At 37.1% G+C, this 20097-nt stretch overlaps 1 protein-coding gene across 1 annotated transcript in view; it reads left to right on the top strand.

The window, feature by feature from the left end:
* The window catches only part of LOC145684277 (uncharacterized), a 63368-nt gene extending 45188 nt beyond the window's left edge, over positions 1-18180 (top strand). The window contains exons 6-9 of the mRNA XM_081756422.1: positions 1892-2114; positions 3505-3624; positions 9943-10044; positions 17685-18180. Coding sequence (XP_081612548.1) covers positions 1892-2114; positions 3505-3624; positions 9943-10044; positions 17685-18008 — 769 coding nt within the window. The 3' untranslated portion in view covers positions 18009-18180. The remainder of the gene's footprint in view (positions 1-1891; positions 2115-3504; positions 3625-9942; positions 10045-17684) is intronic.
* The last annotated feature ends 1917 nt before the right edge of the window (positions 18181-20097 follow it).

The raw sequence follows: 20097 nt of genomic DNA, 5'->3' as shown, positions 1-20097 counted from the left end.
AAACTTTGAAAGCGTTCTTACTTTTTTTTTTCATTCTAACTACATGATCTGCCTATCTATCTAAACCTTCTAGATTTGATCACCCTAATAATGTTTGGTAAACGATATAAATTATGCAGTTCCTCGGTATGAAGTTTGCGCCATTCCCCACTTCCGTTCCTGTTGGGTCCGAATATTCGTCTCAAGATCTTATTATCAAATACTTTTAGTCCACGTTCTTCCCTCGAAAGGAAACTTATTTTTGGAATCCGAGCCCATATTAAAAAGCATCTCTCGGTGTCTTTTACTGTTATTTGCTCTACCACGTCCGGTTTCAGCAGAGATTGGAGTGTACATAGAACACATTTTTGGAACACCCAATTGATTGAAAAAAAAAATATGGTTCTTATTATTTATTACTGTTTTTGTTCTGCAGTGATCAACGTTAAAACCGGAAATGGTTGATTTCTACTATTTCTAGTTGGAATAAAGGGTTATTGGAGGAGAAGAAACCTATTCTGATGACGCTCAAATCAATTGCGAAGAAAACGCCCTTTTTGCTCTGACTTCTGTCGACAAGCAAATACAGACAGTCAGACGGACGGATATACCCGTTATACAGGGTCGTATCCAGAAGTAGTAGGACTGACTTTTTTTAAAAAAAAATATATATTGAACACTTATTTATTTATTTATTTAGTTAGTTAGTTATTTAACAATCACCAGATACAGCTCAGAGGCCATTTTACACTGGATATACAACAACAATAACAATGGGAAGGTATCGGCCAGGGCCTGTTTAGTAGGTACCATCCCGGCATTTGCCTGGTAGGACTGAGGGAAACCCTGGAAAACCTCAGTCAGGATGGTCTGCAACGGGATTCGAACCCGCGACCTCCCGAATGCGAAGCCAACGCTCTACCACTTGAGCTACTTCGCTCGGTAAATCGACTTCATACTCTTTGGTACATCGACTTCATACTCTTCAAAATAGGCCCCTTGGGCATTCACACACTTCTGGTACCGAGCCTTCCAGGTCGCGAAGACCTTCTGGAAGTCGTCCTCCGGGATGCTGTTCAGCGCCCTCGTCGTCGCCGCTTGGACCGCTTCCACCGAGTCGAAACGATACTCCTTGAGCCGCCTCTTGATACGGGGGAACAGGAAGAAGTCCGGCGGTGCCACATCAGGGCTGTAGGTGGGTGAGGCAACGTGGAAACGCCGAATTTGGTCAGGAAATCACTCAGCATCCACGCGCCGTGGCACTGCGCGTTGACATGGTGGAGCTTCCATTTCCACACCAGTTCTGGTCGCACGCGTATGATCCGATTTCGCAGCCATGTGAGCACTTCCACGTAAAATCTTGCATTTACACTCTGTCCAGGAGGTACAAACTCCTTATGGACAATGCTACGACGGTCAAAAAATGCAATCAACATCGATTTCACTTTCGATTTCGACATTCTGGCCTTCTTTTTACGGGGTGATTGTGCGGATCATGCTATCCTCCTTATAGGCCTGCGTAAGCATGTCCTTGGTTTCGGTCGCTGATTTTCCCAGTTTGACGCAAAACTTGATGACGTACCGCTGTTCCAAATTTCTCCCCATCGCAACTGACGACGAGGTGTCACAACAGGAGGTCACTAACACAGTGGTACACACTTAACTAACACACGCAGGCGACTGCCGCCGGTCGACACCTGTTTCCAAGGCTCCCCTCCATAACATCCGGCCTTGCAGACCCTCCTGCATTGCTCCGCGCGCGCAGGAAAAAATTAGTCCTACTACTTCTGGATACGACCCTGTATAAGACTTCCGATACTTACAGTTAGCATAGTGTAATAAAACAGTCATTTTAAAACAAATTTCTATAATATTCAAAAGTAAACCTATATCTTCATTCATATTTACATAGGGAATACAGAATTCTAGAGCCTGCCATTGAGTCTGCACCTGAAACTGTAACGTCAACGGATTCTGTTCAGAAATTATACTCAGCAGATGAGAAAGAAATTAAAGCAATTAAAGACATTCTCCATGACACAATAAGGACAAGAAATCAAAGCCTGAGAGAAGTACAGAATCAACAAATAATGCAGCGTCCAACTTCTCATCCTTGCTTTCAAACAATAGATGCTGTAAGTTATTTTGCTTTGCTTTCAAATAATACATCATGTAAGTTACTTTATTTTGCTTCCAAACAATAGATGCTGTAAGGTACTTTATTTTGGTTTCAAACAATACATGCTACAAATTACTTTATTTTGCTTTCAAACAATAGATGCTGTAAGTTACTTTATTTTGCTTTCAAACAATAGATGCTGTAAGTTACTTTATTTTCCTTTCAAACAATAGATGCTGTAAGTTACTTTATTTTGCTTTCAAACAATAGATGCTGTAAGTTACTTTATTTTGCTTTCAAACAATAGATGCTGTAAGTTACTTTATTTTGCTTTCAAACAATAGATGCTGTAAGTTACTTTATTTTGCTTTCAAACAATAGATGCTGTAAGTTACTTTATTTTGCTTTCAAAAAATAAATGCTGTAAGTTACTTTATTTTGCTTTCAAACAATAGATGCTGTAAGTTACTTTATTTTGCTTTCAAACAACAGATGCTGTAAGTTACTTTATTTTGCTTTCAAACAACAGATGCTGTAAGTTACTTTAATTTGCTTTCAAACAATAGATGCTGTAAATTACTTTATTTTGCTTTCAAACAATAGATGCTGTAAGTTTCTTTATTTTGCTTTCAAACAATAGATGCTGTAAGTTTCTTTATTTTGCTTTCAAACAATATATGCTGTAAGTTACTTTATTTTGCTTTCAAACAATAGATGCTGTAAATTACTTTATTTTGCTTTCAAACAATAGATGCTGTAAATTACTTTATTTTGCTTCCAAACAATTATAGATACCGTAAGTCATTTTACTTTGGTTTGAAACAATAGATCACGTAGGTTACTTTATTTTGCTTTCAAACAATAGATGCTGTAAATTACTTTATTTTGCTTCTAAACAATTATAGATACCTTAAGTCATTTTACTTTGGTTTGAAACAATAGATCACGTAGGTTACTTTATTTTGCTTTCAAAGAATTAAGTTACTTTACAGTCCCCAACTTCTCATCCTTCCTTTCAAACAATAATTCCTTTAAGTTACATTATTTTGCTTTTAAAAAATATATGCAGTAAGTTACTTTATTTCGCTTTTAAACAATAGATGCTCTAAGTTACTTTATTATAATGCTTTTATTAGGTTACTTTTCTGTTCGTTTCTTTTAATCAACTCTTGCAACTTATCTTTTATGCACTTCTTGAGCACATACGTAAATCTAATGACCATGCAATATTTCCACTTAATTTTGACTCTAGCTTATTGTTTTTATTGTAAAATTATATGTAGTATATGCCGTCACTGTTAGAACTATGTCACAATTGCATATAATTTTTGCAATATTTTCTATCTTGCAAAAATCTTGCAAAATATTTAACGGTTTCTCTCTCATGGTTTTTCTTTCATTTTTAGGTAATTGATGAATTTAAGAATAATTTAGGAGAAAAACGTTTTCATGAAATAATTTCGTGTATCCAGAATTTCTTAACAGCTTTAGTGGAAGTGTTTTTGGGGAAGAACTATGCTCATAAGGTATTTATTTATTTATTCATTCTTTCTCTCTTCAAATGCAGCGTACAATATATATGTATAAGGTCTATAGCGACTATTTTCAAACGGTGAGCCAGTAGGGAATGTTAGAACACTACGGAATATAGCGCAAACTTTATTGAAAGTATATCATTCATATCCTTCTAATTGATAACATTAACTGTTTTTCATTAGTTGATAGTCAAGCAGTTGTGTTTCCGCAAGAAATGTTCGTTTATGATCAATACAACGTAATTTAGCGTTATATAAAGGGTGTCTCATAAAGAATGCAAGTTTTGATATACCCGCCATTTCTATTCTAGTAAGTTGGCAGCACTGAACGTTACACGATCTTCATCTGTCGTCTTTCTGGTTAGTAGTCACGGAGCACCGAATAGAGCTTGATCGTCATCTATTGTCTTTGTGGTTAGTAGTAGAGACCTGCACGAGCCGAATGTTTCGGCCCGAGCCCAATCCAGCCCGAACGTACCTAGGCCCGGCCCAGCCCGGGCCCGAAAAGTTTTGGAGATTTTCGGCCCGAGCCCGGCCCGGCCCGATAAGTTTTTTAAAATTCTTGGCCCAAGCCCGGCCCGGGCCCGATAAATTTTAAAAGTTTTTAGCCCGACCCCGGCCCGATAAATTTTTAATAAAAATTAGCTCGAGCCCCAATCTTTCTCAAAATTTAGTACTAAATTTGACCTAACCTCAGAAACATTTCCTAAACTCTGGTTCACAAACTGACGCTTGCCTCCGGAATGGTACCATTGCCTCCTAGAACTTTGCCTGTCATCCAGAGAACAAAAACTCCATTCCCTGTAACAAAAATCTAACTTAATTGATTTTTAGCATAAAGTAAAGATGGCAAAATTGTTTAGCGACAGACAAAACATTCCCACCCCTTCTTGTTATATTTTGAGTTTAGTGAAGGTAAAGGTCAGAGCTCAATTTACCGCATAATGCCTGCAATCCTCTATAGTGAAAGTGGAGCCGCTAAGCAACACAAACTGTAAATAGCTATTGCATTCTTTGTAACATTTTTCACGGACACACTTCTTCAACGTTTGGCTTTATTCCAATTATCGTTTAACGAAAGTCAATAATTATTAAAGAATTGCAATTGATCGGCCCCAGCCCAACCCGACCTGAAGAGAAATCAGTGTCGGCCAGCCCAAGCCCGGCCCGGCCCGGCCCAAAGGAATAACAGTATCGGCCCGCCCAAGCCCGGCCCGGCCCAAAGAAATAACAAAGTCAGCCCGCCCAAGCCCGGCCCGTGCAGGTCTTTAGTTAGTAGTCATGGAGCGCCGAATAGAGCTTCATCGTCATATGTTGTCTTTGTGGTTAATAGTCACGGAGCGCCGATTAGAGTTGATCGTCATCTGCTGTCTTTGTGGTTAATAGTCACGGAGCGCCGAATAGAGCTTGATCGTCATCTGTTGTCTTTGTGGTTAATAGTCACGGAGCAGCGAATAGAGCTTGATCGTCATCTGTTGTCTTTGTGGTTAGTAGTCATGGAGCGCCGAACAGAGCTTGATCGTCACCTGTTGTCTTTGTGGTTTGGTTAATAGTCACGGAGCGCCGAATAGAGCTTGATCGTCATCTGTTGTCTGTGTGGTTAGTAGTCATGGAGCGCCGAATAGAGCTTGATCGTAATCTGTTGTCTTTTTGTGGTTAATGGTCACGGAGCGCCGAATAGAGCTTGATCGTCATCTGTTGTCTGTGTGGTTAGTAGTCATGAACCGCCGAAAAGCGCATGAACGTCAACTGTTTTCTATACGGATAGAAATGGAATACTTCACGATGGAACATTTGTAATAAGTTGAATTTTCATTACAACAAGCGCTGTTCTGTCGTGAAGCGCTCCATTCCTACGGGTATAGGAAACAGTTGACGTTCACGCGTTATTCGGCGTTCCGTGACTACTACTCACAAAGACAACAGATGAAGATCGTGTAATGTTCAGTGCTGCCAACTTACTAGAACAGAAATAGCAGCCATTTCAAAAGTTGTTTTCTTTATGGGGCATCCTTTAGATGCGCCGCCGGATATTAAGTTACATAATCTGCCACAAAATGAGAAAGGTTGAGAAACACCCGTATATAGTAAAATTCACTTAATAATGCAAGGTTTGTTCAGTTCCTTATGGAATATCCTAGTTTGCTTACTTTTCTATTTAAAAAAAAAAAATGCAAATTTTAAAATGCGTATCAGTCAAAGATTTAGCTGAGCCGGAACACACTGGCGCGCTATTCCGGAAAGCTGTCTTAACTATTTCGCAATACAGTAACAAATTGATTCGTGAACCATCGCACTGAAACCATTCCAGTAAATAATTTTTTCTAGTAAATCACTGGTATCAGTTAAGATCGTAAGATACAATGACAAATGTACTTACACAGCTACAGGTTCGTTCATCAAAATTATACCTACTGTTTGCCATTCTAGCTTGTATTCGTAATCTTCTTGCATTTATTGTGTTAGCATTGAGATACAAACCAGATAATTAACTTTATCAAGATGAGTGTGGTATATAAACACAACTGAACATTACGTTCAGGACGCTGTGATGCATAAACACAAACCTGACGGAGATGAGGGATATGGTTGGTAAGCATCGTGTGCGTAAAATAAGTCATTCAACATCCAATCATAGGCTTCGATGACTTTTAGGGCATTTTTTTTTTTTTTTTACACCTCAGGGAAGCTTGACAACTGCCTTTGAAACTTTGAGATAAGTGTGGCACATAAACATACAGCTGATTGATCTGTTGAGGAAGGTGTGGAATATAAACATAAAATCTGGAAGGAGACGACGAGTGTGGTTTACAAGCTTCATTTGCTATTTTTTTTTTCAAACAAGTCATTCAATATCCAATCATAGCCTTCGATGACTTTTAGAGCATCCATTCTTTTTTGCATCTCAGGGAAGCTTGACAACTGCCTTTAGAACTTAGACAAGTGTGGCACATAAACACACAGCTGATTGATCTTTGAGGACGGTGTGGAATATAAACATAAAATCTGGAAGGAGACGACGAGGTGGTTTATAAGCCCTTATTTGCTATTTTATTTATTTATTTATTTATTTATTTTTGTCAAATAAGTAATTCAATATTCAATCATAGGTTTGGATTGCTTTTAGGTCGCCCATTTCATCATTTTTAAGAAAGACTGATAACCATCCTTTAAACATTAGACAGATGTGGCATATAAACACGAAGTCGATTGTTCCATTGAGAGCGGTGCGGTATATAAACACAATATCTGGACAAGTGTGGTTTATAAGCCTTATTTACGTTAATTTGTCAAAAAGCTATTCAATACCCAATCATACGTTTGGATGATATTTAGGCTGTCCATTTTTTTGTCTGAAGAAAGACTTAAAGTTGTCCCTAAAGAATTGAATCAGATTCGTTTTGTTTGCTGTTTTATGTTTTGTATCAGTACACTTTTAACATTATGGGTCGATAAACTCATAATTTAAAGAATTGTCTATGCAGCAAAACCTTTTAGTACAAAATAGTTTCATGTAGTGGACGAAGAAACAAAGATTTTTGTGTAAATTATCGTAGTAGATTTTTGTGTGTGTGTGTGTCTAACGAGGAATTGCATCACTACATAATGCATATAATTCATACGGTATAATGGATAGATGTATACTTTCGATTTATTGGTGAAAAAGAGATTTATTTTTAGAAAAAAGGGGAGGAATTGTAGGAAAAATTCCCTTACAGCGTCCCTTCCATTGTAAACACCGGTCGGAACCAACACGATATGAAAACATTGGATTACATTACAAACAAAATGCAGTATAGCATACGAAATCCCCCGTAACTGAACACGGATTCAACCAAAGCAATACACTTTCGCTCGTTGTTTTTCTATACATAGGTATACAGTACACATATCTCTTAAGCGAAAGCAGACACTATCATTAAAACTTGCGGGAAGGTCTTTAATACATACAACGTTTGTAAATATTTGGAGAGAGTTTTTGATGAAGGAGTAAAATCTGCACAGAGCTCTCTGAAGTTTGGAAATGGCATTCACATAAGGGAAAATATTTCAAAATTTCTTCATCTGCTATTGAAACGTATGTCATACCAATATTAGTATTTGAAAACCGGTTTCAATGTGTATACAAAGTGAAATACGTATAGTCGTAAAAAAAAAAAAAAAAAAAAAAAAATGATGTACTCCATTAGATTCTTATGTTTTCTGTCCAAGACTGTCATATTTATTTTGGTTTTGCTCTGTCTAATAATTTCAGAAATTCAATTGCGCACAACTTTGGTGAACTCAAAAGACTGCACAACGTGATATTTCATACGCTAATAAACAAATCAAACTCTGCCACCATGTTAAATTTGATTCCAATCGAATGAGTTCGGTGTATTGGGTCTTTGCTTTCTAAAAATATGACACAAAAGTTCGACTGCTTACAGCTCAAGAAGCGTATACCTGCACAACATATTCCAGACGCTTATATAGCTGGTTTCTTACGCTTTCCAAATGCGATTATGGAGAAGAATGGACACAATTGCCTGAGTGGAGCGGTAACGAGAGGGTGTTAGAAACAGGGTCACCCTAGGCAATTTGCCATCCTATGTAATGGCACTATTTGTCGCCTCCACTTTCTCCAGAAAGAAGTCACGGTTTTAAGTATGCTATCCCACCATGAACCGTGACGGGGAGAGAGAATAGCACTCGCACTCAGAAATGCCTAAACACAACAAATACAATCTCGTTGTCCTTTTTTTCTTTAAATAATAATCAATTATATTAGTGAAAGACAAAACAAACACCTGCTGAGGAAAGATGGTAATCCTTTTACTCAATATATCAATTTGCAATTCCAGTACAACTAACTCTTTTATCTTGATTTCTTGATTTTCTCTCTACATCTGTTAAAATATTAAAAAAAAAACTGTTTTCACCTTCAATGATAACAAACTTGTTTGTGACAAAAACTAAGTTTTCATATCAAAACTATGATAACTAAATAAATGGAACAGGTGTTCGTTACTGTTTGAGAATTGAGTTCTTGTATTTGACAACAATCACGCAATTCATGCTGGGATTTGTTTGACCATTTGCTTGAGCACTGTCCATGTGACAAACTAATGCGACCTAAACATGATTTATGAATGAAGTATTCAAATAGAAGGTCAGCTTAGTAAATTTAACTAGCAAGAAATATTTATGTTTCTAACAAGAAATATTTATTTTAAATAATATAGAGTTATGACAGATTTTTATCGCCCCTCGAAACTTGCCGTCCCGTGCACGTGCACGTTTGGCACATATGGGAGAGCTGGCCCAGTTAGGAATGGTGGGGGAGAAAATAAAAAAAAATTAGGTATTATTGAGAGGAGGGAGAGGAACTGTTCGAGACATTGGCTAAGAAGGAAGTCTACCCTGAGGGACGTGGTAAAGGGTAGAGGGTATGGTGGCACGAAAGAGAGGGAGAGGCGAAAGAGATGGATGGACGATATCGACACCGAAAAATCGTACATGAAGACAAAACAAAAAGTTAGTTGAAGACCTTGCATGGAAGCTTCTCAGTTGCGTCTAATGACCTGCCAATAATGGCAGAATACTTATAATGACGATATACTGCTGACCAAGGTCTACCACCATACCAACTTTGGTTCCGATCGGATTAGTTCAGCTAAACCACTAAGATATATAGCCATCCTTGGTTTTTCAGGGAAAATTAAAATGGACGAAATAAGATATAAGCCGATATTCTGAGTTAATAACAGTGGAAGTTACGATAATGATGTTTCTGTACATGATTTTTTAGACTGAGTTAATAACAGCGAAAGTTATTGAGATGGATAATGATGTTTCTGTACATGATTTTTTAGACTGAGTTAATAACAGTGGAAGTTACTGGACGGATAATGTTTCTGTACATGATATTTTAGACTGAGTTAATAACAGTGGAAGTTACTGGACGGATAATTATGTTTCTGTACATGATTTTTTAGACTGAGTTAATAACAGTGGAAGTTACTGGACGGATAATGATGTTTTTGTACATGATTTTTTAGACTGAGTTAATAACAGCGAAAGATATTGAGATGGATAATGATGATGTTTCTGTACATGATTTTTTAACACTGAGTTAATAACAGTAAAAGTTACTGGGATGAATAGTGACATTTCTGTATATAATTTTTATTTAGACTGAGTTAATAACACCAGAAGTTACTGGAACGGATAATGATGCTTCTCTATATATATTTTTAAAATACTGGATTAATAATAGTAGAAGTTACTGGGACGGATAACGATGTTTCTGATTTTTTTCTTTTTCAGACTGAAAGAACACTAATACACGCCTGGACAGAATTTGAGTGGAGAACCTCCACACAAAGAAGAAAAAGAACCATGAGATACTGTGTCATCCGGGTAACAACAGTAAGTGATTCAAACATTCTAATTATCTTTCATGTTTCCCAAAACTCTCGGATTATTCTTTCTCCAAAGCTTTGGCGTTCAATAATGGATGCACACCATCTCCTGAGTCTGTCTCACATGCAATCAGAACTATATAAAGTAAGCATTTGGAAATACAAATTCGCGTCTCGAGTATCAATAATTGAATGCGAGCACTATATGAACACGATTGCTATATAAATGGATAGCCAGCCACAGTTTGATTCGAGTGAGCGCGAGCCCGGTTCTCGAGTATCAGTAATTGAGCGGAAGCACATATACGATCACAATCGCTGCATAAATAAACAGCGAGTAAGAGTTTGAGTTATAGCGAGCGCGAGCCCGGTTTTTGAGTTCAATAATTGAGCGCAAGCATGTAGTATATGAACAAGGTCGCTGCATAAATGGACAACGAGCCAGAGTTTGAGTTAGATCGAGCACAAGCCCGGTTCTTAAGCTCAAAACTTGAGCGCAAGCATGTGTAAGATCACAATCCGCTGCATAAATAGACAACACCCCAGAATTTTACTTCGAGAGAGCCCAGTTGAGGATAGTAGACCTGGTGTTTTAGGGACCACGAGCCCAATGAAGTAGGTTAGTTGTAGTTTAGCGTCCCTTTTCAGCACCGAAGCTATATGAGACGTTGGCCTGCAATTTTAAGATGGAATCTAAACCGCTGTAATTATAACCGCTTAGTTGGGTAGAATTGTTACCCTAGATTTTCGAAAGCGGTTCGGCTCTTCGAAATACATATCAAAACATATTTGATCGCCTTACACACTACAGTACTTGAATATACTTACTGTAGTTAAAACAAGTCTGTAATATGCGTAAATAATTGCTGTTTTACTTGAAGTACTAAGAGCATTAAGCTGTGTATATTCGCGATTTCGTTTATGTGTCGGTCTTTTCCTTCCTTCCTCCTTAAAAAAATCCTTCGCGCGTTTCTGAGTGTAATGCGTTCAAATTTCAAGAATTGCCCTCCGGCAATCGAACCCGAGACTACGTGAATGAAAGGCATGCACGCTAGTGACAAGACCACCGAGGAGGCCTGCTATACACTATGAGGTAAATCCTAGGAAATACCTTAGGAATTATCTAAGAAGAAATGTTAACGACGCATTTTGTAGGAAATCCTACCCTTTTGTGCCATATACGTAACTACACTGCACATCCTACTGAAATTGATACTAGGCGCTATATTGTTAAACTGCACACCTCTAAAACAAGCATAAAAGTCAGAAGATAAATTAGCAAAATCATACCTAATCAGTCCCTGCACCACCCTTCATTTTGTCGAGTATTTTTGGTCTTTCACTCACATACGGTTGGCGGATAGAAAACAAATTTGTTTTCACTTTCTCTCTCCCTGATGCTGCTTAAATCGAAATCTTACGAAGCATGCTCTAAACACGAGAAATTTCATACGATAGTTCAAGAACATAGGAAATAACATGCGATCTGATGCCATACACGTTAAGATTTTGATTCTCGGAAAAAATCGTAAGAGATAGGGGCCTCATAACCTAATGAGAATCGACCTTGCGTGAGCCTCATATACAACAGTACATGTATATTTGTAATTTTGGGTCATAAGATATTCCAAATATGTACTAGGCTAGCTGAATTTTACTATCAGAAGAAGAGAAAGAAATGTTTTAAATAATATGATTGTCAATATATAAAGATATTCAAATGTTTCACTATCGGTAACATTCATCTTGTTCCGATATATAATTCGGCCACTTCTTAGAAAAGTACAATTAATGTATGGCTCAATCTTGATCGATTTTTACTATGCTTCGAAAACGATACTTTCCACTCCCGGGTTTCGGCACCATAAACAACGATTAAATCACTCTGGTTCCTTTTTTTTAATAATAAATTCGAGCCATTAAATAATACACATTCCATTCCGTAGTTTAATTCCATTTATTTGTACCTGGTTGTCCTGACAACGACGTTCAAAAGACTTATTATTTTTGAAACATTTGAATATCTTTATATATTGACAATCATATTATTTAAAACATTTCTTTCTCTTCTTCTGATAGTAAAAATCAGCCAGCCTAGTACATATTTGGAATATCTTATGACCCAAAATTACACATATACATGTACTGTTGTACATAGAAGATAGCGATCTCGAGTGAGTGCAAACCTGACAAAAAAAAGTCATCTTGTACTTTTGTATAGCACATAATGACGCAGGGAGTAGCGAAAATTTAGGGATAGCTGTCCTCTTTACCCCTTCCTAGGTTGCAGGCCTGCGCGGCGACCAATCCATAACATCTAAATCAGCCTGATGAACTAGTCAACTTTGAACTAAACAAGATTTGTAAATTAAAAAGACAATCTGGAGGTCATACTAAAATTAAAAAAAAACAAAACAAAACAAAAAAAAACAAGAATGTTAAGGAAACTAAAAATGGATCAAAAGATTGCGATCTTGGCCAATAATTAGTTTTTGAATCACGGGCCACAAAATTTTTGAACGGCCCCTAAATCGAGTTTTCGTATTTTCTACGGAATAAGCACATCATACTGTGTTAAGTGATTTTTTGGTGTTTGGCTACATTATATGTAGTTCTCCATTTGATTGAAATATATTGGATGTTTTGATCCAAAAAGAACACACACAAAGAAAGATAAAAAAATCTTAGGTGTAAAGATATGAAGTTGTGAATGAATAGATCTTGAATTTTGAGTGCAATAATGCTTAATTCTAAACAAGCCCATGTATCTTTCTCTTTCATCTACTCTCTAACATTTTAATGCACAAAATGTGTCAAAAGGAATCAAAAGATTCAAAGAAAGGTAACACGATACTTCGCCGTAGTGTTTCCAATATAATTTACAAATAACACTTATATAAAGGATTTTGCAACCTTCATTCTGAAGTTAATTACTTAAGAAAGTAGCTGTGTATTGGAAATTTGATTGTGCTTATTTCAAAGGAGATTATAGATTCCTCAATTAAAAGTTGGTGGGCGTCATGGAGAGATTAAAATGTGTGTCTATAGCTTACTTAAATACTAAAATAAGAGGCTTTTCTATGTCGTAACACAGAGAGGCATTGAATTTGTTAATTGGATTCCGAATCCTTTAAAGATATTATTGCTAATTGGTAACTTATTTTTTCTATATTTATTTATTTTTATTGAATTATTTCTCTCGTTAAAATCTAAAGGAGTTTAAACACGTAATAATTTCAGTAGGCTAATATGTTTTCAACCGAGTTCAGAGAACTTTAAGCACACAAATTCTGTTTCAGATTGGGAAACTTCAAAACGCAAATATTAAAACTGGAAGTAAAGATTTACTACTTACGGTTTTAATGCACGAATAACGGCATTACTTCCGGTTTCAAAAGGAGGATAGCAGTAATACTTCCGGTTTCAATGGAGGGATAGCGGTATTACTGCCGGTTTCAATGGTAGGATAGCAACATTACTTATGGCTTCGATAAAGAATAACCTTATTTCGGTTTCAATGGAGGGATAGCATTACTACTTCCGGTTTCAGTGGAGGGATAGCAGCATTACCATCGGGGTGCACCGGTTTCAATTTAGGGATAGCAGTATTACTCCAGTTTTAATAGAAGACAACGATATTACTTTCGGTTTCAACGGAGGGATAACGGTATTATTTCCGGATTCAATGTAAGGATAACGGTATTACTTCCGGTTTCAATGGAAGATAACGGTATTGCTTCCGGTTTCAATGAAGGAATAACGTTATTATTTCCGGATTCAATGTAAGGATAACGGTATTACTTCCGGTTTCAATGGAAGATAACGGTATTGCTTCCGGTTTCAATGAAGGAATAACGTTATTATTTCCGGATTCAATGTAAGGATAACGGTATTACTTTCGCTTTCAATGGAAGATAACGGTATTGCTTCCGGTTTCAATGAAGGAATAACGTTATTATTTCCGGATTCAATGTAAGGATAACGGTATTACTTCCGGTTTCAATGGAGAAATAACAGTATTACTTGCGGTTTTAATAGAGATAAGGGTTAAAATGCAACCTATAATAGGAAATTTGTTTGTTTTACTAATGGTTCGTCTAATTATACTGAAACAAACTCTGCTTGTAAAATTTCATCTTTAATTATATTGTTCAAAACACTTGACAAGCATTCAGTCAAGTCATTTTGTATGTCACTTGATTCCCCTTTAAAAACAGAATCAGACTTAAATATTTTTTTCACACGCTGCTCTGTATATGTCAACAACTACAAATAAATGTTCGTATCAATGCATGCAGAACTCTCTTGCCTGTTTGTTCTATTTTCAACACAGGAGGTTAGCCTTCGTTCCTTAATAACACATTAATTTTCAAAAGACCACTGACATAGAGGATTTTTAATAGGAATTATATTATGTTCATAATTCTCCACTTAACTGGTATTTTCTCTCATTCACTTTTGCAAATGAAAAAAAAAAATCACTCAAAATCTCAAAAAACCCACATTCACTACTCAATTCTAATGAATATAACGAGTCTGATTTCGTACGAGTTTGTGTCAACGAAACGGGAAAATGAGGAATTAGTTTGTAATAATAGGCGTAGAACATTTAGAATTGCTTGTTCCAGCTTTTGCGTTGCGTTTGAGTCCGCAAAACTAAGCACAGTTTGTACGGAATGGGGCCCCCACGTTTTCTTCCTTTTTATTTGTTTTGACATATCGAATCGAAATCGAAGGTCTCGAGAGGAAAGTATTATGTAGAAATGAAAGTTGATAAGCGCTGAGATCGGTCTTTTTAGCAGGTTATTACTAACACGTTCTCTTGCGTAATTTTCTGAGTAGCTTGGCGGTAGTTCTACTGCAGCCTGAGACACTGTTCGGTGAGCCTCCCAGCAGTGGTGCTAACCACTATTTCTTTATCGAACAATAAAATATTATTTCAACTTGCAAAATTATCATACATTGTGTGCACCGAAAATGAATTAATTATAAATTATAATTTCTGAAGGTAAATGGGTAGGCCGGGCCTCAGGGCCTCTTACCAAATTTCGCCACTGTTCATTACCTAAATGAGAGATTCATGTATCAACGAGTAAAATGCTTCAGATTCAAGAGAATAACATTATCAACTATATATATATATATATATATATTTTTTTTTTTTTGCATAGATTCACACTTACTAATACATACACAAATAAGAGTATATGCAACATTCAGTGGCACTTAGTTCCCAGTTTCAATTCCCAACACCATTCATAGCATATAATGGAATCTATGGAGTAAATAACGCAGAAGTTTCAACTGTCTAGCTGTGTTGGCTTGTTGGAGGCGGTCGTTTGAATCAGCCGCTGTGCGTTGAACTGACATCCTCTTCCCTAGGAGTACTCCAGTTCAAACGGCTCTTTTGCCAATATTGCAGTGCTGAATCTGGCTGTAGAGTGGGGTACTGTGGTGAAAGACTGTGGCTGACTCAAATGACTGACTCCAACGAACTGATGGAGCTAGCTAGTTGAAACTGATCCATTATATTCCATAGATGGCATTACACACCATTAACGGTGTCGGGCCGCGGTGGCTCAGTGGTAGAGCGTTCACCACTGGTGCTTGGGGTCCCGGCTTCGATCCCAGCCCCCGCCAAGTGAACTTTGTGGTGGACAAACACCGTGCTCGTGGGTTTCCTCGGGGTTCTCCCGTTTCCTCCCACTTTCTTCATTCCACCATGTCATTCATCACTCATCATCACCGTCTCCTTTAGCCTAACCGGCATAATCGTGGGACGTAAACCTGAAAGATTTCATTTCATTTTACACCATTAACGGCTTAATCCTAGTGGTTGCGATATTTGTGTCAGGTAGGAAACTTTCTATATGTCGTCGTATAGTTACATCACATGCTAAGATTATCAAGTCGTAGGAAAATAAAGAATTGTGTTTTCTAAAAATAGTTTCCTCCTCTCTAACAAACCATAAATTTCTCCTCCACTTCAGATGAAACTTTCAACTATGCATACTAGAGACTTGTAAAAAGTACTAAATGTTGGTCTATTCAGTGATTTAGTATACCTATATATGGAAAACATTCTTGGTTACTGACTAATTGTTAAAAAAAAAAAAAACTTCCCAAACCCTCCATTTTGTGACAAAAAAAAAACTTTGTTCTCTACCAAGAAAACTTTTAATATAACTCTCAAACTATACATGATAAAACCAAAAATTCAAACTATTAGTAGATAGTAATTAAGGGGTAGCAGAATGACCAAAAAATTCCACATCTCAAGCAGCTTGAGGGGAGGGGGGAAGCTAGGAACTGTCAAAGACATGGGGTTAGTATGAGATAGTTCTCGGAACTATCGTGAGACAACTGTTATGAGCATTGAAATGCACTGCTGTTCTGTTTATGTACTAATTTTTTGTTGTTGTTAGTATTATTATACAATATACAAAAGTGTGCGTATCATTATCTAGATAAATAACACAATAATATAAGCAACTAATTATGTGTCGTCAATAATAACTAGCCTATTCTTCAAAGCTTCGAGTGTTTATCAACATAATCCTCATTTTTAACCCTTTTCCGGCTGAATTTATTTTTTTACTATAATTTGATATGATGGTAAAATATAGTACATTGAGGGTACATTAGACTATATAAAAATAAATTCTGCTTCAATTGTTGCTGAATAATGCTGAGGTGAAAGGGGACTCGGGAGTCCCGTCAGGCGGTTCGGCTTCGACATTATAACGCATACAAGAGAAATAATGTATGTGTAAAGAAGATGGGACTTAAAAGTCCCGACAGTCGGAAAAGGGTTAAAATGAAAAACTTGGCAGAAACAAAGAAAACTTTGTGTGAAATAAATGTTTACTGGATCAGTAGGTCATTTTTAAAAAAATACAAAAACCATGCAGTTAAGATTTCTATGATTTTCTGGACTTGGTAGTACTGATTTTGAATAAATACTGTAAAAAGAAAAAACTATCGATCACAGTGTTACAAAACTTCTTTTTCTGTCACAAGATACCTGCTATTGTCTTACAAATGAAATGAAATGAAATCTATGAGTTTTACGTACCACGGTTATTCCAGTTAGGCTAAAGAAGACGGTGATGATGAGAAATGAATGAAATGGTGGAAGGAAGAAAATGGGAGGAAACGAGAGAACCCCATGAAAACCCAAGAGCACGGTGTTTGTCCACCACAAAGTCCACACGACGTGAGATGGTATCAAACCAGGGACCCCAAGCACCGGAGATGAACGCTCTACCACTGAGCCACCGCGCCCTCCTATTGTCTTACAATACCCATTATCATTCGTATGACCACCTGAGCCTGAGTAAGAAGCATGTCCCATAATAGCCCCAATAATATCTCATAATAGCCCCAAGTGCGGGGCTATTATGATACATTGTTTTCATTTTTTAAAATGCAGAATTCCTTTCGAAATATGACATTCAGGTTATATAATCTAATAGAGATCTCAATTCACTGTGTTCTGACTTTTTGTTTTCCTAGTATTAATAATACAAGAGTTATAGCAAAATTTTTATTTTATTTTTTTTTATTTTTTGTCTCAAAATAGACCCACTTGACCCTATTTAACATTGACTGCTCATAATTTCTCAATTCTCCCCCATTTCTTTTTAGGATGCTGATAACTTCGACAAATGTTGCGAAAATTGCGCTGGCGACGATCCTTTCGCTGTGATCCATGCTTCTGCAGATAGTATTTTGGATGCATGCGTTTGCTTCGATGGAAGGAAACTGGCATTAGCCAAGGAGGATCAGAATATGAGGACCATTTTGCTAAGTCTGCTGGCGATATATCATGTCAAGAACTGCAGATTTCCACCTCAATATGCACAAGCGATGGGCATTGTTTCAGATTTGATGATGGAAGATGCACCGTATCGTTTAACAGACCGCGCTACGATACATAAGTTCAAGATACTTGAACGTATGAGCTTATAATTTATTTTCTTTTTCTTTTCATTTTTTCGTGATAAATACATTTGCTGCAAAAAATGCACTGAATATAATTAAATTTTGTTTATTTTGTTTCCACTGTAAACAAAGTTAAAATTTTTGTTTTGAATAAAGGACGAGAGTTTCATACAAACTTTGAGCACTTATTTCACTATAGTTCTATTGTAGGTAGCAAAGATGAAACGGGTCACGGTGACCCAGACAGACCCATAACCTGGTCAGATCCCGGAGACGACGGAACACTGTGATACACTTGAAAAGTATGTATGATGCTGGTAATGCATTCCTTACACACACAATTACCTCCGCTCTTTCTCACTTTTCTAACTTAACCTATATTTTTGCTTTCTCGTTGTGTGCACCTGTGTATGTGTCAAAGCATTACACTGAAAGATAACTACAATATTTGCGCTGAAAGATAACTACAAAATTTGCTCTGAAAGATCTATCAGAGTATAAACCCGTAAGAAACAGAAAAGAAGAGTTGCATTTTTTTCTTATGAAGAGGTCATCAAACTGGAATCGAACGAGCCTGAAAAGCATGTTGTGTAGATACAAGACGTATCACTTGAGCTCAAAATTACTTTGTTAAATCTCTTTTGTATAGTATGCATTCAAAATCACTGCATTATTTTCAGAACAAGAAGAACAATAACCATGAAATTATATTAGAAATAGTCAAAATATGGTGTTTTTGATTAAGAAATGTCACACCGAAAATCAGATATTATTCCAATTCGAGAGTAGTGCACATTATTAATACAGTATAAAATTCTGGAAAGGCTGTAATACTGTAAAACGGAAGATACTGAATTTTGGCTGCTTTTGAGTTATTAAGTCTGTCCGGATCTGGATCTGTCTGAGTCACCGGGTCAGACCAGAACCAGATGATCAAGACAAAAGTGGGGATTCGGTGAGTCACTGCATCACTTGTAAGTAGATCTCTACTAGAAAAAAAAATGGAAGCTTTAAGTTTTACGTCCCACGATTATACCTGCTAGGCTAAAGGAGGTGATGAGAAATGAATGAAATGGTGGAATGAAGAAAGTGGGAAGAAAGAGAGAACCCCGAGAAAACCTACATACACCGTGTTTGTCCACCTTAATGCCCCACGAATACACTATCACTGAGCCACCGCGGCCCTCTTACATCAGTACTAGAGAACACTATAAATATTGTACGATTCAAGTTGAGGCAGATCGAAGTTAAACTTTCAGTGTTACGTTTGTCATTTTATTCTGTGTGTTGGTTTGAAGATTCTGTCCCAGTGAACCGGACAGGTCTCGTTAGAAGTTTAGGGGCCACGGTGGCTCAGTGGTAGAGCGTTCACCTCTGGTGCTTGGGGTCCCGGGTTCGATCCCCGCAAAGTGAACTTTGTGGTGGACAAACACAGTGTGCGTGGGTTTCCTCGGGGTTCTCCCGTTTTTTCCCCGCTTTCTTCATTCTACCATTTCATTCATTACTCATCATCATTGTCTCGTTTAGCCTAAATGGCATAACCGTGGGACGTAAAACGCAAAGATTTCATTTCATTTCCATTTATATTTGATTGAGTTTAATGTCTTTTTTCAGTACCGAGATTGTATGAGATTGTATAAGGACTTAATGTCTGAGGTGGAATCAGTCACTACACTGGTTTGTGTCTGAGGTAAGTTTCCCCACCGGGAATCGAATCCGGATTACGGGCATACAAAGCACGTGCATTAACCACCTTTTTAAACAAATTCTCTATTAAACAAAAAAGCAACAGTGTCACGTGTACACCACACCCGGAGAATTTGTATGGTATTGTTTTCTCAAATAATTAATATTGAAACCGGAAGTGGTAGCAGATGTCTATCATTTCCGGTTTTAGTATGACATATGTCTATCACTTCCGGTTTTAGTATGACGTATACTCTTAGGAAGCATGATTGATTGAAGGAAACAGCTGCTCGCTATCAATTACCGTTCTTAGTCTATTGTGATCAACGTTAAAACCGGAAATAGTTTATTTCTACCATTTCCGGTTTGAATAAACTCCATCAACGAACTCTATTTCTAACTTTTGACCCTGTATATCCTGGCCAAAGTA

Source organism: Thermobia domestica, chromosome 4 (assembly GCF_964235325.1).
Source record: "Thermobia domestica chromosome 4, izTheDome1.hap1.1, whole genome shotgun sequence".
Taxonomy (NCBI): domain Eukaryota; kingdom Metazoa; phylum Arthropoda; class Insecta; order Zygentoma; family Lepismatidae; genus Thermobia; species Thermobia domestica.
Note: the sequence above shows the minus strand (reverse complement) of the source record. Positions and strands in the feature narration are given on the sequence as shown.